This window comes from Triticum urartu, chromosome 5A (genome assembly GCF_056163025.1).
Source record: "Triticum urartu cultivar PI428250 chromosome 5A, HENAU_Tu73, whole genome shotgun sequence".
Classification (NCBI taxonomy): domain Eukaryota; kingdom Viridiplantae; phylum Streptophyta; class Magnoliopsida; order Poales; family Poaceae; genus Triticum; species Triticum urartu.
The window spans coordinates 288,817,315-288,839,398 of record NC_141877.1 but is presented as its reverse complement, the minus strand read 5'-3'; the positions used below and the strand labels follow the sequence as shown (position 1 = coordinate 288,839,398).

The following is a 22,084-nucleotide window of genomic DNA, read 5'->3' as shown; positions in this document are numbered from 1 at the left end:
ACACCCTCGATGCGACTATAGCTCCCATGTGTCGAGGCATGACTTAGAGACATAATCGCATTGAAGGCATATGTCGCAAGTTAGGCAATCTTCACAACATCCCATGTAATATGATAATAAAAGGGGAGATAACATAGTTGGCTTACACTCGCCACGTCAATCAAGTACATAAATAACATTACATCATCCAAACACTCATGGCCCGACTACGGCGCCAAAATAAAAGAGAACCCAACATGCGACACGGTCCCGATCACCCCCAACTGGGCACCACTACTGATCATCAAGAAAGGAAACATAGTAACGTTGAGAGTCTTCGTCAAACTCCCACTTGAGCTCAAGCGCGTCTCCTGGAGCGGAATCATCAGGCCCTGCATCTGGTGTAATAGTAATCTGTGAGCCACAGGGACTCAACAATCTCGCACCCTCGCGATCAAGACTATTTAAGCTTATAGGTAAAGCAGGGTAAATATAAGTGGAGCTGCAGCAAGCGACTAGCAAGTATGGTGGCAAACTTATTCGCAAAAGAGAGCGAGAAGAGGAGGCAAAGGGCGAGCGAGAAACTAGAGAAACAAGCTGCGCAAACATTACTCCAACACCGTGTCCACTTCCCGGACTCCGCCGAGAAGAGGCCATCACGGTAACACACTCAGTTGATTCATTTTAATTAAGTTAAGGTTCAAGTTATCTACAACCGGACATTAAAAAATTCCCATCTACCCATAACCGCGGGCACGGCTTTCGAAAGTTCAAATCCCTGCAGGGGAGTCCCAACTTAGCCCATGACAAGCTCTCACGGTCAACGAAGGAATAGACCTCCTCCCAAGACGTTCCGATCAGACTCGGTATCTCGGTTCTTCAAGACACTTCGACAGGTTAAAACAAGACCAGCAACACCGCCCGAATGTGCCGACAAATCCCGATAGGAGCTGCACATATCTCGTTCTCAGGGCACACTCAGATGAGACTAGCTACGAGTAAAACCAACCCTCAAGTTTCCCCGAGGTGGCCCCGCAGGCAGCTCAGTTCGGACCAACACTCAGAGGAGCACTGGCCCGGGGGGGTTTAAATAAGATGACCCTCGGGCTCCGGAAACCCAAGGGAAAAAGAGGATAGGTGGCGAATGGTAAAACCAAGGTTGGGCATTGCTGGAAAAGCTTTAATCAAGGCGAACTATCAAGGGGTTCCCATTATAACCCAACCGCGTAAGGAACGCAAAATCCGGGAACATAACACCGATATGATGGAAACTAGGGCGGCAAGAGTGGAACAAAACACTAGGCGAGAGGCCGAGCCTTCCACCCTTTACCAAGTATATAGATGCATTAAGATAACATGGCAATATAATGATATCCCAACAAGTAAATAAATGTTCCAACAAGGAACGGCCTCCAATCTTCACCTGCAACTAGCAACGCTATAAGAGGGGTTGAGCAAAGCGGTAACATAGCCAATCAACAGTTTTCTAGGACATGGTGTGTTAGAGGTTTGAGAGGCTTGAAAGCAACTGGTAGGCATCGTAGCATTGGCAAAGCAAAAGAGCGAGCAAACTAGCATAGCAAAGATAGTAGTGATTTCGAGGGTATAATCATCTTGCCTGCACAGTTGTCAGAGTTGACTGGATCCTCGAAAGCAAACTCAACGGGCTCCTCGTTATCGAACCCGTCTCCCGGCTCTACCCAAACAAGACAAACAAGCAACAAAGACACAATCAACCACGTGCAAGGATCAAACAATATGATGCAATGATGATATGCTATGCGGGATGTGATGCGGGATGCATATGCAAGATATGACAGGAAATGCAAGAGCCTGGCCTCAACTTGGAAATTCAAGTGTGCCACTGGAAAGATGAGATGAAATCGCTTGAAAACGATATAAAGAACGCCGGAATCGGAGTTACGGTTTGGAAATGGCAAGCGATTCAAATATGACACCGGTCTCCGATTTACAGCAAGTAGCCATCTAAATGCAATGAGATGAACATGCTACAGCACCCAAACATGACAACAAAATACATGGCAGGGATGCATACAAGATGATTAACAAAAGTCTAGCACTGAGCTACGGCCAATTCATCCATTAACAGGTTCAAACAAGCATGGCAAAAATGCATATGACAAACAGATCTCAGACTTAGTGAAATTAACACTTGTCTGGAATTTCAGATTAGGTAGCCCTCTTCGGAGCAACAAAACTACATGCTACAAGACATGAACATGGCAAAGTAAAGCATGGCATGGAGCTATTCAAAGAGCTTAACAAAAGTCCCTTAATGACCTTGAGCCAAAAGGGATCATAAAATACAATTGCAAGCATGTAAACATAGCAAAAACATAATCACATCACAGACTTAGTAAAAACTGGCACATGCAGAAACATGACTCAAGTAGGCATGTTTACGAGCTCGATGCACTCACCACAGGGCAAGTCATGACAAATTAAGAATACACCCATTAAGAACACACAAAATGCAAGCTAGACATGGCAAGAACAATAGCATAGCATGCACGGATCAACTACAACATCATCGGCAAAATTGCAAACAAGTTGACAATCTGCCCAGATTCACAAAGTAGCAAAAGTAGAGCTTGATTGAGTCAAGCTAGGGTGCTCCATAATTGCAAACAAAGACATGGATGGATAGAGCACTACAATATTAACAAAACATCCTTATTGATCATCCTCAAAAGAGGCACGAATCACTAGGAAACAACATGAACATATGGCCATATGAGATAAACAGCTCGAGGACTTAGTAGAATTGCTAAATCCCTGAAAACAGAATTACCAAGTGCACCACTTTGCAAGCTTGTGCTAGTCACCACACACATCACAAAAATACATGGGTTGCACCTCTGGAAAGATGACAAAACCCTAAACAAAACATATGTAGATCATCAGGGCATATCATGCACACATTAATCATGGTAAAAATGACAAAAGGCTAAACGGAGTAACAGATCCGACAATTATCTCAAGTAGCCCTCTTCTAACAGCATTTCGGGCATCAAGATGAACTCAAATGAAAATGATGCAATGGAATGAAATGATTTACTCTCTGAGATGAACATTTTAATATGCTATATGCATGAATCGGAGCTACGGATGCAAAGTTACGAGGCTATGAACAAGAGCACTTGGATCTGGAATTTCGGGACTTAGAGAAAAAAACACCTCCGGATCTTGGGTTTTGGTGGCACGCAAACCGAGGCCGACCGGATCGAGCTCGCCGGAGGAGGGAGATGGCCGAAGGGGGAGAACTCGCCGGAGAGGGGCGCCGGCGACGAGGCGCGGGCCCGGGGAGGCGCGGCCGGGCGCGAGACGGAGGGGCGCGGGCCCGGGCGGCGGTGGTGGCCGTGGGAGGCGGTGCGGCAGCGGTGGAGCACGGCGGGGAGCGGCCGGGCGGCGGGCGGCAGCGAGCGGCGTGGAGGCGGCGGCGGCGAGCTGGGCGGCGCGGGGTGGCGGCTGCTCGGAGGAGGCGGCGCGCGGCGTCGGGCTGGGGAGGGCCCCGCCTGGGCCCTGCAGGCCGGAGCGCGGGCGAATGGGCGTGAGCCACGTGGCGGCGGCGGGACAGGTCGGACACGTCCGGCCCGAATCGGACGTGTCCGGTGGCGAGATGTGGAAGACGACTAGGGTTTCGGGGAGGGGATCCGAGATTTGGAAAGGGGGGTCTTTATATAGGCATAGGAGGAGCTAGGAGAGTCCAAGTGAGGTGCGGTTTTCGGCCACACGATCGTGATCAAACGCTCTAGATGATGGAGAGGGCTTAGGTGGGTTTTGGGCCAAATTGGAGGAGTGTTGGGCTGCAACACACACGAGGCCTTTTCGGTCCCTCGGTTAACCGTTGGAGTATCAAACGAAGTCCAAATGATACGAAACTTGATAGGCGGTCTACCGGTAGTAAACCAAGGCCGCTTGGCAAGTCTCGGTCCAATCCGGAAATGTTTAATCCCCACACACGAAAGAAAGGTAGAAATGACCACCGGAGGAGAACGAAGCGCCGGAATGCAAAACGGACAACGGGGAAAATGCTCGAATGCATGAGACGAACACGTATGCAAATGCAATGCACATGATGACATGATATGAGAAGCATGACAACGACAACAACACATGGAGATAAAAACCCGAACCCGAGAAAATAAAATAACTTAACGCCGGAAACGGCAAGAGTTGGAGTACAAATTGAGAAAGTTACATCCGGGGTGTTACAACACTCCACCACTACGAAAGGATCTCGTCCCGAGATCTAGGACTGAAAGAACGCCGGGTACTCAGAACGGAGGTGATCCTCGCGTTCATAGGTAGCTTCACGGTCGAAATGGTGTGACCACTTGACTTTGAGAAATTTGATTGACTTATTGCGAGTCTTGCGTTCAGTCTCTTCAAGAATAGCAACTGGGTGCTCACGATAAGAGAGATCTTCTTGGAGCTCAATATGCTCAAAGTTGACGGTGCGGTCAGGAGTCTTGAAGCACTTTCGAAGCTGAGAGACATGGAACACGTCATGAACATTTGCAAAGTTTGAAGGAAGCTCGAGTTGATAGGCAAGGTCACCTCTCTTGCTGACAATCTTGAAAGGTCCCACATATCTAGGGGCAAGCTTCCCTTTGATACCGAAGCGACGAGTACCTTTCATAGGAGAGACACGGAGGTAAACATGATCTCCGATCTCGAAAGCCAAATCACGGTGCTTACTATCATAGTAGCTCTTCTGACGGGATTGGGCTGCTTTGAGGTTATCACGAATGACTTTGCACATTTCTTCTGCCTCTGTGATTAAGTCATTACCCAAAAGCTAACGTTCACCGATTTCACACCAGTTGAGAGGGGTACGGCACTTCCTGCCATACAGAATTTCAAATGGTGCTTTGCCCGAACTTGCTTGAAAACTGTTGTTGTAGGAGAATTCAGCATAAGGAAGACAATCCTCCCACTTCATGCCGAAGGAGATCACACAAGCCCTGAGCATATCTTCAAGAATCTGGTTGACACGCTCGACTTGACCGCTAGTTTGAGGATGGAAAGCTGTGCTGAAACGGATGTTGGTGCCCATGGCCTTCTGAAAAGAATCCCAAAACTTTGAGGTAAAGATGCTGCCACGGTCTGAAGAGATCACTTGTGGAATACCGTGCAGAGAGACAATACGAGAGGTATAGAGTTCCGCCAATTGAGCTGCAGTGATCGACTCTTTGATAGGCAGAAAATGAGCCACTTTGGTGAGTTTGTCGATGAAAACGAATATAGCATCATTGCCACGTTTGGACTTTGGAAACCCAGTCACGAAGTCCATTTCAATGTGGTCAAACTTCCATTCTGGAATGGCAAGAGGTTGGAGGAGACCTGCTGGCCTTTGGTGTTCTGCCTTCACTCTTCTGCAGACATCACATTCATTCACGAACTGAGCAATCTCGCGCTTCATTCGAGTCCACCAATAAGCTTGCTTAAGGTCCTGATACATCTTCGTGCTCCCAGGGTGGATGGAGAGGAGAGAATTGTGAGCCTCGTTCATGATCACTTTACGGAGGTCACCTTTGGGTACCACAATACGATCCTCGAAGAAGAGAGTGTCCTTGTCATCAAGGAGGTAGCACTTGTACTTGGGTTGGCTCTTGGCAATCCCAATCTTCACCTTTTTCACCATAGCATCAAGAAGCTGGGCTTGGCGAATCTAGTCTTCCAAGGTAGGAGAGACTTGAAGGTTGGCGAGGAAACCTTGAGGAACAACTTGTAGATTAAGTTTGCGGAAAGCTTCACAAAGCTCGGGTTGATAAAGCTTGAGGAACAACTTGCAGATTAAGTTTGCGGAAAGCTTCACAAAGCTTGGGTTGATAAGGCTTGAGAATAAGACTGTTGCAATAAGCTTTCCTGCTCAATGCGTTAGCAATCACATTGGCCTTGCTTGGAGTATACTCGATACTCGGATTATACTCTTGAATCATTTCGACCCATCGAGTTTGCCTGAGGTTGAGATTAGGCTGAGTGAAGATGTACTTGAGACTCTTGTGATCAGTGAAAATGTCCACTTTTCTTCCCAATAAGAGATGTCTCCAAGTCAAAAGAGCATGCACAACTGCCGCCAACTCGAGATCATGAGTGGGGTAGTTCTTCTCATTAGGCTTCAACTGGCGAGAGGTATAAGCAACAACTTTCTTCTCTTGCATCAACACTGCGCCAAGACCTTGGAGAGAGGCATCACAAAAGACCTCGTATGGCTTGGATTCATCAGGCGGAGTGAGAACTGGAGCAGTGATCAATTTCTCTTTCAAAGTGTTGAAAGCAATGTCACACTCCGGAGACCAAACGTACTTGACGTGCTTCCGGAGAAGATTAGAGAGAGGCTTCGCGATCTTAGAAAAAATTTCAACGAATCTTCGGCAATAGCTTGCTAGACGAGGAAGCTGCGGAGTTGCTTCACGTTCTGAGGAGGTTCCCAATTCATAATTGCAGACACCTTCTCAGGATTCACGACAATGCCCTTGGCAGAGATAATATGACCAAGATAAAGAACCTCATCGAGCCAAAATTCACACTTGGAGAACTTGGCGTAGAACTGATGTTCTCTGAGCTTATCAAGCACCAAACGCAAGTGTTTGGCATGATCTTCCTTGTTCTTCGAGAAAACCAGAATGTCGTCGAGATAGACCAAAACGAAGTCAATGGTGTAGGCGTTGAAGATGAAGTTCATCATGCGAGAGAAAGTCGGAGGAGCGTTGACGAGGCCAAAAGACATGACAGTGTATTCATATGAACCAAAGCTTGTCCTGAAAGCCGTCTTGGGAATATCTTGATCACGGATTCGAATCTGATGATAGCCCATACGGAGATCAAGCTTGGAGAATACTTGGGCACCTTTGAGTTGTTCGAACAGCTCATTGATGTTGGGAAGTGGGTATTTGTTCTTGATGGTCTTCTTGTTCACTGGACGGTAATCAACACAAAGTCGGTCCGTTCCATCCTTCTTCTTCACAAAAAGAACACCACAACCCCACGGAGAAGAACTAGGCCGGATGAGACCCATTCTTTCTTGAATATCGAGTTGCTTCTTCAGCTCCTTCAACTCTTCAGGTCCGAGCTTGTAAGGACGCTTGCATACAGGTTCCGTGTCGGGCTCAAGATCAATGACGAATTCAACTGGCCGGTGCGGAGGCATTCCTGGAAGCTCTTCTGGAAAGAACGTCTTGATATTCGCAAACGACTGGAATTTGCGAGATGGCATCGAGTTCACCCTTCTCATTGAGAGAAAACAGACGGATGGTATTATCCCGAGCGGCAAAGACAATTACATCCTCAGACGAATGAGTCAATTTAATCTGCCTTGCTGCACAATCAAGATGAGCCTTGTGCTTAGAAAGCCAATCCATCCCGAGAATAAGATCAATATCCGAGTTACCAAGAACCATTGGAGAAGCCAGAAACTTGAAATCACCCATCATGATAGAAATATCCGGAACCATCATACTAGAACTCAGACGCTTAGCCGGAGAGACGACTTGCATAGCTCTAGGTAAAGCCTTAGTACTAAAATTGTTCTCCGATGCAAATGGGAATGACATGAAGGAATGCGATGCACCAGAGTCAAAAAGTACTTTTGCAGGAACATCGTTAACAGGAAGGTTACCCATGATCACATCTGACGAGTCCTCTGCCTGAGCTGCATTCATCAAATTGACCTTGGCGTGCTTGGGGTTATGCTTGACCACAGCTGTACTTGCCGATCTGACAGGAGGAGGAGGAGGAAGACGCCTCTGGTTGAAACACTTGTTGGCATAGTGACCCTTCTGTTGGCACTTGTTGCACGTGACCTCTGAAAGCGGACAGTGATACGGAGCACTCGATCTTGGAGCTTGAGACGAAGTCTTGTTCTGAAAGCCAGGGTTGGGTGGGTGGGAAGAACCACTGCCACCTTTGCTCTTCTGCTGATACGGCTGACGGAACGGAGGAGGAGGAAGCCAATACTTCTGCTTCTTGGCCACTTGAGTAGAGGAAGAAGGAGTAGCATCTCTGACTCGCTTCTTGGAAGCATCACACCTCAACTGAGCAGCCTCTTGCTTCAATGCCATGTTGTAGAACTCATTGTATCTCAAGGGCTCAAAGAGAACAAGAGCTAGCTGGATTTCTTCTCTGAGACCACCCCTGAACTGGTATATCATGCTCTTCTCATCAGGCACATCCTGCTTGGCAAAGCGGGCGAGCTTCTGAAACAACTTGTTGTAGTCATAGACAGACAAAGAGCCTTGCTTCAGGTTGCGGAATTCCTCACGCTTACTTTCAACCACGCTCTGAGGAATATGATGAGCTCAGAAATCTCAACGGAAATCATCCCAAGTGATAACACGTCCACCTCTGGAATCCTTGTACTGCTGGAACCATTCTGCAGCTTGATCTTTGAGTTGGAAGGAAGCGAACTTGACAAAGTCCGCAGGCCTGACGTTACTGCACTCAAAATGCTTGCACAGATCCACTAGCCAATCGTCAGCATCGGTTGCCTCAACACAATTGCTGAAAGTCTTTAGCCCATTAGCAAGGAACTGGTTGAGTGTAGCAAAGTGATTCTGATTGTTGCCTTGGTTCCCTTGGTTGCCTTGATTGCGCTCTTGGAGAATTTGCATGATCAACTGTGTGTTTGCATTGGTTGCGGCCATCACAACTTGCCATGCCTCCGGAGGTGGTGGAGGTGGTGGCGGATTAGGATTCGGAGTCGTGCGCGTTGGAGGAGCCATCCTGAAGAGGTTGGCATCCATCAGCACATAGAAAGACAAATATTGAAGCTGAATCCAACGGAATGAAAATTGCAACATATAGTCTTCACATCCGAACAAAATGAACGAATGCATTCCTCTTGAAATGGTCACATATCCATAAATTGAGAAGCCACTTAGAATTAAGGTAGAGAAGTAAATCAACAAGGTACGGATCAAGAACGAATAATCGGTAAGAAATCCCAATCTCAAACCAATATCCGTGGAAGAAGAACTAGAGCTACTAGAATTCCCACCTATGAAACTCCCGAACCTTTCCGGTTATGCAATTAGGTGTTGGGGATACAGGGGAAGCATAATATCTCACCCAAACTAGCAAATCCTACATCCAGATGTATCCATCCTTCAACACATAACCAAGAAACCTTCGGAAACCATCTATCTCAACCTTCGAAAAGCATCTGTTATACAAGTTATGGCAATACTCCCGAACTCCCGCCCCAGTACTGGGTGGCGTCGAGGTTATCTCACCAACGAACTGCATAAAAGAGATTTTCGATGTCGGCGTACTAAACTCAGGTATTCCAGAACTGCAACGATAAAATTATGACGACAACACCTCAGAGCTCAAATCCCCGGGACACTTCCACTAAACCCCTGACAGGAGGCACCAAGACAATGTTCTCATCATAAAGTCATCGGAACGATTCCAAGATACCCGCGTGATCCTAAAAAAATTAGTGAAATTTGAGAAGAGAAGAGTCAAAACTCTACGTCAGGATGCCTTACCAGAGCGATGAGGAGACTGGGAAGTAAAAAGAATTCCTAAACTCTCCGATATATAATTCCTAAATGACTCAAAACATTTTTCTAGACACAACTCGGCCGCTAAAAACGATCAAGCAATGGGGCTCCTAAGGTCGGTGATGGCTCTGATTACCAACTTGTAACACCCTCGATGCGACTATAGCTCCCACGTGTCGAGGCACGACTTAGAGACATAATCGCATTGAAGGCATATGTCGCAAGTTAGGCAATCTTCACAACATCCCATGTAATATGATAATAAAAGGGGAGATAACATAGTTGGCTTACACTCGCCACGTCAATCAAGTACATAAATAACATTACATCATCCAAACACTCATGGCCCGACTACGGCGCCAAAATAAAAGAGAACCCAACATGCAACACGGTCCCGATCACCCCCAACTGGGCACCACTACTGATCATCAGGAAAGGAAACATAGTAACGTTGAGAGTCTTCGTCGAACTCCCACTTGAGCTCAAGCGCGTCTCCTGGAGCGGAATCATCAGGCCCTGCATCTGGTGTAATAGTAATCTGTGAGCCACAGGGACTCAGCAATCTCGCACCCTCGCGATCAAGACTATTTAAGCTTATAGGTAAAGCAGGGTAAATATAAGTGGAGCTGCAGCAAGCGACTAGCAAGTATGGTGGCTAACTTATTCGCAAAAGAGAGCGAGAAGAGGAGGCAAAGCGCGAGCGAGAAACTAGAGAAACAACCTGCGCAAACATTACTCCAACACCGTGTCCACTTCCCGGACTCCGCCGAGAAGAGGCCATCACGGTAACACACTCAGTTGATTCATTTTAATTAAGTTAAGGTTCAAGTTATCTACAACCGGACATTAACAAATTCCCATCTACCCATAACCGCGGGCACGGCTTTCGAAAGTTCAAATCCCTGCAGGGGAGTCCCAACTTAGCCCATGACAAGCTCTCACGGTCAACGAAGGAATAGACCTCCTCCCAAGACGTTCCGATCAGACTCGGTATCTCGGTTCTTCAAGACACTTCGACAGGTTAAAACAAGACCAGCAACACCGCCCGAATGTGCCGACAAATCCCGATAGGAGCTGCACATATCTCGTTCTCAAGGCACACTCAGATGAGACTAGCCACGAGTAAAACCAACCCTCAAGTTTCCCCGAGGTGGCCCCGCAGGCAGCTCAGTTCGGACCAACACTCACAGGAGCACTGGCCCGGGGGGGTTTAAATAAGATGACCCTCGGGCTCCGGAAACCCAAGGGAAAAAGAGGCTAGGTGGCGAATGGTAAAACCAAGGTTGGGATTGCTAGAAAAGCTTTAATCAAGGCGAACTATCAAGGGGTTCCCATTATAACCCAACCGCGTAAGGAACGCAAAATCCGGGAACATAACACTGATATGACGGAAACTAGGGCGGAAAGAGTGGAACAAAACAGTAGGCGAGAGGCCGAGCCTTCCACCCTTTACCAAGTATATAGATGCATTAAGATAACATGGAAATATGATGATATCCCAACAAGTAAATAAATGTTCCAACAAGGAACGGCCTCCAATCTTCACCTGCAACTAGCAACGCTATAAGAGGGGTTGAGCAAAGCGGTAACATAGCCAATCAACAGTTTGCTAGGACATGGTGTGTTAGAGGTTTGGGAGGCTTGAAAGCAACTGGTAGGCATCATAGCATTGGCAAAGCAAAAGATCGAGCAAACTAGCATAGCAAAGATAGTAGTGATTTCGAGGGTATGATCATCTTGCCTGCACAGTTGTCAGAGTTGACTGGATCCTCGAAAGCAAACTCAACGGGCTCCTCGTTATCGAACCCATCTCCCGGCTCTACCCAAACAAGACAAACAAGCAACAAAGACACAATCAACCACGTGCAAGGATCAAACAATATGATGCAATGATGATATGCTATGCGGGATGTGATGCGGGATGCATATGCAAGATATGACAGGAAATGCAAGAACCTGGCCTCAACTTGGAAATCCAAGTGTGCCACTGGAAAGATGAGATGAAATCGCTTGAAAACGATATAAAGAACGCTGAATCGGAGTTACGGTTTGGAAATGGCAAGCAATTCAAATATGACACCGGTCTGCGATTTACAGCAAGTAGCCATCTAAATGCAATGAGATGAACATGCTACAGCATCCAAACATGACAACAAAATACATGGCAGGGATGCATACAATATGATTAACAAAAGTCTAGCACTGAGCTACGGCCAATTCATCCATTAACAGGTTCAAACAAGCATGGCAAAAATGCATATGACAAACAGATCTCAGACTTAGTGAAATTAACACTTGTCTGGAATTTCAGATCAGGTAGCCCTCTTCGGAGCAACAAAATTACATGCTACAGGACCTGAACATGGCAAAGTAAAGCATGGCATGGAGCTATTCAAAGAGCTTAACAAAAGTCCCTTAATGACCTTGAGCCAAAAGGGATTAGAAAATACAATTGCAAGCATGTAAACATAGCAAAAACATAATCAGATCACAGACTTGGTAAAAACTGGCACATGCTGAAACATGACTCAAGTAGGCATGTTTACGAGCTCGATGCACTCACCACAGGGCAAGTCATGACAAACTAAGCATACACCCATTAAGAACACACAAAATGCAAGCTAGACATGGCAAGAACAATAGCATAGAATGCACGGATCAACTACAACATCATCAGCAAAATTGCAGACAAGTTGACAATCTGCCCAGATTCACAAAGTAGCAAAAGTAGAGCTCGATTGACTCAAGCTAGGGTGCTCCATAATCGCAAACAAAGACATGGATGGATAGAGCACTACAATATTAACAAAACATTCTTACTGATCATCCTCAAAAGAGGCACGAATCACTAGGAAACAACATGAACATATGGCCATATGAGATAAACAGCTCAAGGACTTAGTAGAATTGCTAAATCCCTGAAAACAGAATTACCAAGTGCACCACTTTGCAAGCTTGTGCTAGTCACCACACACATCACAAAAATACATGGGTTGCACCTCTGGAAAGATGACAAAACCCTAAATAAAACATATGTAGAACATCAGGGCATATCATGCACACATTAATTATGGCAAAAATGACAAAAAGCTAAACGGAGTAGCAGATCCGACAATTATCTCAAGTAGCCCTCTTCTAACAGCATTTCGGGAATCAAGATGAACTCAAATGAAAATGATGCAATGGAATGAAATGATGTACTCTCTGAGATGAACATTTTGATATGCTATATGCATGAATCGAAGCTACGGATGCAAAGTTACGAGGCTATGAACAAGAGCACTTGGATCTGGAATTTCGGGACTTAGAGAAAAAAAACACCTCCGGATCTTGGGTTTCGGTGGCACGCAAACCGAGGCCGACCGGATCGAGCTCGCCGGAGGAGGGAGATGGCCGGAGGGGGGAGAACTCGCCGGAGAGGGGCGCCGGCGACGAGGCGCGGGCCCGGGGAGGCGCGGCCGGGCGCGGGACGGAGGGGCGCGGGCCCGGGCGGCGGTGGTGGCCGCGGGAGGCGGTGCGGCGGCGGTGGAGCACGGCGGGGAGCGGCCGGGCGGCGGGCGGCGGCGAGCGGCGTGGAGGCGGCGGCGACGAGCTGGGCGGCGCGGGGCGGCGGCTGCTCGGAGGAGGCGGCGCGTGGCGTCGGGCCGGGGAGGGCCCCGCCTGGGCCCTGCGGGCCGGAGCGCGGGCGAATGGGCGTGAGCCACGTGGCGGCGGCGGGACAGGTCGGACACGTCCTGTCCGAATCGGACGTGTCCGGTGGCGAGAGGTGGAAGACGACTAGGGTTTCGGGGAGGGGATCCGAGATTTGGAAAGGGGGGTCTTTATATAGGCATAGGAGGAGCTAGGAGAGTCCAAATGAGGTACGGTTTTCGGCCACGCGATCGTGATCGAACGCTCTAGATGATGGAGAGGGCTTAGGTGGGTTTTGGGCCAAATTGGAGGGGTGTTGGGCTGCAACGCACACGAGGCCTTTTCGGTCCCTCGGTTAACCGTTGGAGTATCAAACGAAGTCCAAATGATACGAAACTTGACAGGTGGTCTATCGGTAGTAAACCAAGGCCGCTTGGCAAGTCTCGGTCCAATCCGGAAATTTTTAATCCCCACACACGAAAGAAAGGTAGAAATGACCACCGAAGGAGAACAAAGCGCCGGAATGCAAAACGGACAACGGGGAAAATGCTCGAATGCATGAGACGGACACGTATGCAAATGTAATGCACATGATGACATGATATGAGAAGCATGACAATGACAACAACACACGGAGACAAAAACCCAAACCCGAGAAAATAAAATAACTTAACGCCGGAAACGACAAGAGTTGGAGTACAAATTGAGAAAGTTACATCCGGGGTGTTACAGCGCACCAGCCCACCAGGGGCTGGTTCCCTCCCATATTCAGCCCATTAAGTCCCCCGGGGCAGGTGGCCCCACCCGGTGGACCCTCGAACACCTTTTGGTGGTCCCGGTACAATACCGACAACCCCCGAAACTATTCCGGTGACTGAAACTGGACTTCCCATATATAAATCTTCACCTCCGGACCATTCCAGAACTCCTCGTGATGTCCGGGATCTCATCCGGGACTCCGAACAACCTTTGGTAACCCTATACAATTTCCCATAACAACTCTAGCATCACCGAACCTTAAGTGTGTAGACCCTACGGGTTCGGGAACCATGTAGACATGACCGAGACATCTCTCCGACCAATAACCAACAGCGAGATCTGGATACCCATGTTGGTTCCCACATGTTTCATGATGATCTCATCGGATGAACCACGATGTCAGGGATTCAATCAATCCCGTATACAATTCCCTTCGTCCATCGGTATGTTACTTGCCCGAGATTCGATCGTCGGTATCCCCATACCTCGTTCAATCTCGTTACCAGCAAGTCTCTTTACTCATTCCATAACGCATGATCCCGTGACCAACTCCTTAGTCACATTGAGCTCGTTATGATGATCCATTACCGAGTGGGACCAGAGACACCTCTCCGTCATACGGAGTGACAAATCCCAGTCTCGATTCGTGCCAACCCAACAGACACTTTCGGAGATATATGTAGTGCACCTTTATAGTCACCCAGTTACGTTGTGACGTTTGATACACCCAAAGCACTCCTACGGTATCCGGGAGTTGCACAATCTCACGGTCTAAGGAAACGATACTTGACATTAGAAAAGCTCTAGCAAACGAACTACACGATCTTGTGCTATGCTTAGGATTGGGTCTTGTCCATCACATCATTCTCCTAATGACGTGATCCCGTTATCAACGACATCCAATGTCCATGGTTAGGAAACCACAACCATCTATTGATCAATGAGCTAGCCAACTAGAGGCTCACTAGGGACATGTTGTGATCTATGTATTCACATATGTATTATAGTTTTCGGTTAATACAATTATAGCATGAACAATAGACAATTATCATGAACAAGGAAATATAATAATGACCATTTTATTATTGCCTCTAGGGCATATTTCCAATAGTCTCCCACTTGCACTAGAGTCAATAGTCTAGTTACATTGTGATGAATCAAACACCCATGGAGTTCTGGTGTTGATCATGTTTTGCTCGTGGAAGAGGTTTAGTCAACGGATCTGCGGCATTCCGATCCATATGCACTTTACAAATATCTATGTCTCCATCTTGAATATATTCACGAATGGAGTTGAAGGGACGCTTGATATGCCTGGTCTTCTTGTTAAACCCGGGCTCCTTGGTAAGGGCAATAGCTCCAGTGTTGTCACAGAAGAGAGTTATCGGGCCCGACACATTGGGAATGACTCCTAGGTCGGTGATGAACTCCTTCATCCAGACTGCTTCCTGTGCTACCTTCGAGGCAGTTATGTACTCCGCTTCACATGTAGATCCCGCCACGACGCTTTGCTTGCAACTGCACCAGCTGACTGCCCCACCATTCAAAATGTACACATATCTGGTTTGTGACTTGGAGTCATCTAGATCTGTGTTGAAACTAGCATCGACGTAACCCTTTACGACGAGCTCTTCGTCACCAACATAAACGAGAGACATATCCTTAGTCCTTTTCAGGTACTTCGGGATATTCTTGACCGTTGTCCAGTGTTCCATACCGGAATCAGTTTGGTACCTCCGTACCAAACTTATAGCAAGGTTCACATCAGGTCTGGTACACAGCATGGCATACATAATAGAGCCTATGGCTGAGGCATAGGGGATTGGGAGGCGATCGAGCCTTGTGTCCCATGTGGGCTGGTCCGTCTGCCATGTTCTACTGTTCTTCGTCGGAGACCGCCCCTTCACTTCATCGGTCTTCACCAGTGCTCATGGAGATAGCGGATTGGGGACGCGGTCGTAGGAAGGAAACGACAAGGGTTCGGCCGCCGACGTAGGATAAGTCTTTGGTAGGATAGGGTTTTTTGTTCTATATGTTCGAAATGTAATGAAAATCCACCGTGTTTGCATGAATGTCGTCCGGTTTATATGAAATCCGCCGTGTTTGCACGAATTTCGTTTGGTTTATATGAAATTTGTCGTGTTTGCACAAATTTCGTCCGGTTAGTCCCAATAGTTGTTGAAATGTATGCGCACAGCGTTAGATGGCGGCCTTCAGCATCAGTGTGCGCAGACTCCCCCACCCCCTGTCCGCGGACAGATGCCGGAGCAATTTTACGGGTCCGTGTTGAAGATACCCTTATATTTTTTTAAATAGTATAATATAGATAATAAAGATGGCTGCATGCATCGTCCAAATGCAGAGGCCGAAGGTACATCCTCCTTTTTAAAAAAAATTATAATAAAGATTTTTGTTCCAAGAGACGGAACAAATGCATGTCTATTTTTTATCTAAAGAAATTACAACCATCAATTGTGTTTTGAAACACATGAATGTTACTCCCCCTTATTCATATTACTTGTCGTTCAAACGGCATACGTTTTTGTTTAAGTAGAATGAACTTTCACACATTTTCTACAAATCTTGGCATAATAATAATAATAATAGTAATAAACCTCTAATAAATATACATACAGGCCCAGACAAATACTGGTAGGATCGGACGGCTCGTGTCCTCCCGTTCCCGATCGGACGGCGGGATCCGCAGGCGGGCAGACTTAAAGCGGAAGGTTCCTCCTCCTCCGGCTCGTCGCCACCTCCGCTCCGGCAGTTACCGGTTCGCTGCTGCGCGTGCCACCCTCGCCGCCGGGTTGCCATTATGAGTTGAGTTGGAGCCCGATCTCCCCGTCCCCGTTGTGTTAGCCCCACCCCCACCACCTTCTCACTCATAACTCCCTCCCCCTCCCCCTCCCCGCCTCCTCCTACTCCTCCCTCGCTTCCTGGCGCGGCACCCGCACGCCGCAGCGCAGATCTCCTTCCCCGAGGAGGAGGAGGAGGAGGAGGAGATGGTGAGCGCGTCCAGCCTGCTGCTGCCGTCCTCCATGCGCGACTTCGCCTCCTGCATCGGCGACGGCGCCGTCCGCGTCGCCTGCGCCAGCCCCTCCTCCACCCTCACCTCCGGCGGCTCCGGCTCCGGCGCCGCCTCCACCCTCGCCGTCACGGCGTCCTACCGCGCCACGCCCCTCAACTCTGGCGCCTCCTCTGCACCGCTGCTGTTTCGCCTCACCTGGGCCCACTCCCCGGTGGGCCCCACACTGTCGTTTGCTCCATCCGCCGCTGCGCCTTCCGTTCTCCTTCGCAGGCGCAGGGGCACCCGCTCCTTCACTCTGGCGGACGGCGGCGGCGGCGATGCGGATGATGCGGAGGCCCCCATGCTCGCCCTCTTCTGGGACCTCACGGCGGCGCGGTACGACCCCGGGGCGTCGCCGGAGCCGCTCTACGGCTACTTCGTCGTCGCCGTGGCCGGCGCAGAGGTCGTGCTCGCGGTGGGCGACCTGGCCGCGGAGTTCGTCAAGACCAAGTTCGAGGGCCAGATCTCCAAGGCGCGGTGCCTGCCGGTGTCGCGCAGGGAGCGCGTCGTGGTCGCCGACCCGGCGGCAATGCACACCGCGAGGGTGCGGTTCGCGGAGGGCGGGCCGGAGCACGAGGTGAGCGTCGGGTGCGCCACCAGCTCCGGGGGAGGGGAGGAGCTGTGGGTCAGCGTCGACGGGAAGCGGGCGGTGCAGGCGCAGCGGCTGCGGTGGAACTTCAGGGGCAACCAGACGGTGTTCGTGGACGGCGCGCCGGTGGACGTCATGTGGGACCTCCACGGGTGGTGGTTCCGGGACCCGCCGGGCTGCGCGGTGGTGATGCTCCGGGCGAGGACCGCGCTGGAGAGCCGGCTGTGGCTGGAGGAGGAGGGGGCGGCGCCGGGGTTCTCGCTCGTCGTGCAGGCCTTCAAGGCCCCGCCATGATCTCCATGACGAGGTTCCGCTTCCGCTTGCTCCTCACTCTGGCTATGGCTGCGCTACCTCTACCTGCCCATTTGGGAAAAGGTAGTTGATCGAATTTAGCAAAACCAAGACGAATGCTGTGTTTGGTTGGTGTTAATTTACAGCTCTAGACATATATAGCATGTTTTTAGAGGGACAATAAGCAAGCTTGGGATGAAAGTGAAACATAATTCATGGATCATTTTAGGTGGTATACTCAGAGAGAGAGAGAGAGAGATTTACTGCGAGTGTGCAGTGCAGGATTCATCCCCTTTGTTTGTTTTCCCTCTTTTTATCCCAACCATTTTTAGTGGTGTGTGCTCGTACAGTTGACAAATAATTATACAACATTTCAGAATCTTGATTCTGCTCTTCTCTTCTGTGTGATCAAGGTGGGTGCTCGTAGCTCAATACTCATCATTGGTTGCCTTGCAATATGTTCCTTCCGTCCTAAAATTCTTGTCTTACATTTGTGGTCTTACATTTATCTACATACGAACGAAAGTACCAGCAGCAACAGCAGTCGTGATTCTGGCGCTGTTTTATACGGGTGATTTGTGTCTGTCTGCATAAATTCTGCAATTCAGCTCTGGGGTTCCCACAATCTTTTTTTTTCCGGGGGGCGTGTTCCCACAATCTGAGATCCATCAGAGCATCTACAACAAATTTGACTACCTGCACTGCACTGTATGTCCGCGGACGTGTCTGATGGCCTCTCATTTGTCCGCCACTACAACCACACCCCTCGTTTGCAAACCCCTATTCTCATTTGTCCGCCACTACAACCACACCCCTCGTTTGCAAACCCCTATTTCCATACTCATCCATGCAATGCAACGTTGAATTCATCATGCATAGATAAAACGAGCTACATTTGAAAGAAAAGTTCCCTACTTCTACTTTGTCGTCGTCGGAGTTGTAGATGACACCCTTGCCGAAGCCGCTGGCCTCGTGATCATTGGCTGCAGGGCGGAGCTCTGGGGCCTCCTCCTCATCGTCCTCGTTCATGAATAGCCGCTCATGCCTCACGTCGGCGAGGTGGATACGGCGGCGGTTCGCCACCAACACCCGCTCGAACAGGAGCGACTCCAACATGGCTTGGTTTTCAGCCACGAGGATGGGATTGGCGATGAGCGCCTGAATGCGGTAGCTTGCTTCGCCTCCAACTACTGCGAGGGTGGAGCTAGAGTGGAAGCGGACGAGGGAAGCGGTGGCGCGGACGGGAGAGGGGCGGATAGGTTTACCCTTGTCGTTCGTCTTAAATAGCCGGATTTGGTTCCTCAGACGACAAGCCGGAGTGACCATCGATGGAGGAACCTGTTGGACTGATGGTCAGCAGATGTTGTGTCCGGGTGTCCCATATTCGCCCCACATATAAGCTGAATATGAGGGGTGTCGGCCTAGCGTTTGGGCTGAGCTTGGGGTTCCGATTGGGTGACGTTTTTTAGTCCTAGCCTGTCGGGTTGTCCGCATGAACTTTGGTGGAAAAATGAGGGGTTCGATTGTAGATTTTATTCAGAAATAATTAGTCCCTTTTTCTTATTTGGTGCTCTCACAGGGTCTATCAACATGTCTTGCGTCATGGTGTTCTCACTCTCTTGTCATGTAGAGTAATTTGTACGGCACATTGGACCCATATATAGTTGTCCACATTAGTAATTTGTCATGGGAATTTCCTTTTGGTCTGTGACTCTACTGTATAGCTGGTGCTGGACAATTGCACATGGTCTTGGACATAGTACAGTAGTAGTATAATCTAGAGTGGAGTGTGTTGATTTCACATTGGTCCCAGCTGCTGCCCCAGGATAGGAGGTAGTAGTGACTGTTTCCCTCCCCTCACTCACACACACACTCGTGAGATCCTCGCTTGCTTTTCTTTCTTCTTCTCACGAGAGAATTATCTGTGTCATGCATTCTTTGGTTGCTGATGTTTGTTGTGTCTTGAATGTTTGTTGCCCCTTTTCCCATTCGGTGCGAAGTTGCGAGCACAAGGCACACAGCACCCCGCGTGTGAGGTGCTCGTCGCCATCATCGGCTCTACACCACACTTCACTCTGCTCGCCAAGCAATCACGCTGGCACGCCTTACGTGCCGTCCTCGTACGCTTGCCACAACTGCAGCATTCTGTTGCCATGTTGCACGAGTCCCTCAAGAGATTTTCCTTTCGTTGTTGCTGCGGAGTAGATTTCGTTGCTTTGCTTTTGGGTAACATTGGACACCTTGTATAGCTGCGTGATAGTAGTATGCTCTTCTCAACCATTTGTGACCTGGACGTATGCGTTAAAGTGGCGGGGCTATCGCTCCATTTCTCCATTGCTGTACGTCTAACAAAGTAGACAGATGGGGAGAGCCACCGCAAGGTTTACGCTTGCAAGTCTTGTCAAGCCTCCGCTCTGCCTCTACGTGGATGATATCTGCAGGTATGATATGATGCTGACGGGTGACTTGCGGGAAGCTGAAAGTAACGACCTCGTTTGCCCGGGTTTCTCCTCGTCACCTCTAAGTCTTGAGTCTCAATTTGTTGGAGGATCATTATCTCTATCTTACCACCGGTTGCGTATATTTCCAAGGGTTCCTCCTTGTATGACATATCACCCGTTTACTCGTGGCCGGCATCCATATCTAACACAGACGGATACACTGACCGTCAGAATTCAGCACTCCTTACGTTTCTAAATGCTGTTGCTGGTGCGACTTTTTAGGCATTATTAACACCGTCAGGAAGTTTCAGTGCGCCCTTGGTAAGCTCTGCAGTTGCCTCCTCTGAAGGCTAAGTAGAAAGATAGCTCCCCAGCATCCCCCAAAAGGAAAACCGAGAAAGATAGCACCGCTTCTCAAGGACAGCAAGTTAACTGCCAATGTAAATGGCTTCACATGAATGTACTCACGCGCATCCCACTGCCCAGTGTTCACCACTGTGCTACCAGTATAGTAGAGATCCATCAATCGTCATGAAGACCGAAATGCCAAGAAAAACAAACGAAAATCGCACAAGTTTATTCAAGGGTGGATCACCAAACAACTTTTCAGGGGAACACGCGGCGTTACAGTCTTACAGGCAGCTGCACCAGCTAAACACTGAAGCAGCAGGACAAGCAGAGAAAGGAGGCTCAGGTACTCCCATGCTTGGTGATAGTTGTTGGTAGAGATAGTGGAGGCGGATCAGGCAAGCGGCGGCGCCGGCTTAACGAAGACTAAGGGGAAGTCCATGACGACGACCTTGTCGAGCGCCGCCATGAAGGTGGCTGCGAAGGCAGTGTGCTTCTCGTGGCCCATGCACGCCGCCAGGTCCTCGGCGCTGGCGAAGGTCATGACGAAGACGTGGGTGAAGCCCTGCGTGAGCGCCTCCTGGTTCAGCACGTCCTTGCCCCTGCAATATGCATGGTGTCAAGTGCTACTAAAACCAAGTTGAAGAAATCACTATATCGATGAATGAAGTATGATGCACGCAATCTTGATCTTTTACTGTATGCTGGCCTCCAGAAAGAACTTTTGCTCACTGGTTTATAGCACAAAGTTCTTCAGAAGAAATGTAGCATTAGATTCTAGATACATACTACATTAAAGTATTTACGCGTACCACCCAAAGTATTTGACGGTGTCGAGCTCCGCGGCGAGCTTGGTGAGCTCCTGGATGATGTCCTCCACCACGACGCCTTCCTTGAACTTGGCCATGCAAAGGTGCTTGAACTCCGCCATGGCCCAAAGACAAAGGAGCTAGCTTTCTCTTTTCTCCCTTCCCTCCGGCCGGTGGGCGGTGGCTTTGCTTGCAGTGGCAGAGGCTGCTATGATCACGCCGTTTTAAAGCCGGGAGCTCTGCCCAGATTTGCGCACGGTGACGGTGAGGGCCACCACCGCCCACAGGAATCACTCACTCAGTCTAAAGCTTGTGAGGCATTTTTCTTCCTTTCTCTTGCCACCAGACTCGACTTAATCATTTCGGCACAGGAGGTGAAGGCCGACCATGCTACTGCTGCATTGAGCACAGCACAGCACACTGTTAGATCTAGCTAGCATGGCTGCATGAGCCTCTCAAGCCTGAACCATGATTGCACCCGATCCGAGCGACATCGGCATCAGCGCGCAGGCCCCACCGGGATCTGCATGCCTGCTTTCATAGCAGAGCAGAGGAGAGGAGAATGAGATGTCAACATTCCGGAGTTTGATCTTTGTGATCTTGAATCTTGGATCAGAGCTGCTTAGCGTTATGCGTGT

At 49.0% G+C, this 22,084-nt stretch overlaps 2 protein-coding genes across 2 annotated transcripts; one reads left to right on the top strand and one right to left on the bottom strand.

Moving 5' to 3' along the window:
* Positions 1-16,622: 16,622 nt before the first annotated feature.
* Positions 16,623-18,227, top strand: LOC125555816 (uncharacterized). The gene has a single exon (XM_048718658.2). The coding sequence runs from the start codon at positions 16,904-16,906 to the stop codon at positions 17,849-17,851; it is 948 nt and encodes a 315-aa protein (XP_048574615.1). The 5' UTR covers positions 16,623-16,903; the 3' UTR covers positions 17,852-18,227.
* A 2,616-nt stretch (positions 18,228-20,843) lies between these two features.
* LOC125508379 (stress-response A/B barrel domain-containing protein At5g22580) lies at positions 20,844-21,772 on the bottom strand. Its single transcript, XM_048673077.2, has 2 exons — positions 21,450-21,772; positions 20,844-21,239 (listed from the first exon to the last, which is right to left on the bottom strand). Exons 1-2 carry the CDS (start codon positions 21,566-21,568, stop codon positions 21,032-21,034), a joined length of 327 nt encoding a protein of 108 aa, XP_048529034.1. The 5' UTR covers positions 21,569-21,772; the 3' UTR covers positions 20,844-21,031.
* Between the last annotated feature and the right edge of the window lie 312 nt (positions 21,773-22,084).

Excerpts from the sequence above, each read along its gene's own strand:
- LOC125555816 (XM_048718658.2), top strand. The coding sequence starts at position 16,904 with ATGGTGAGCGCGTCCAGCCTGCTGCTGCCGTCCTCCATGCGCGACTTC.
- LOC125508379 (XM_048673077.2), bottom strand. The coding sequence starts at position 21,568 with ATGGCGGAGTTCAAGCACCTTTGCATGGCCAAGTTCAAGGAAGGCGTC. Across the intron at positions 21,240-21,449 it reads ACCGTCAAATACTTTGGGTG|GGGCAAGGACGTGCTGAACC; the intron begins GTACGCGTAAAT and ends TGCATATTGCAG.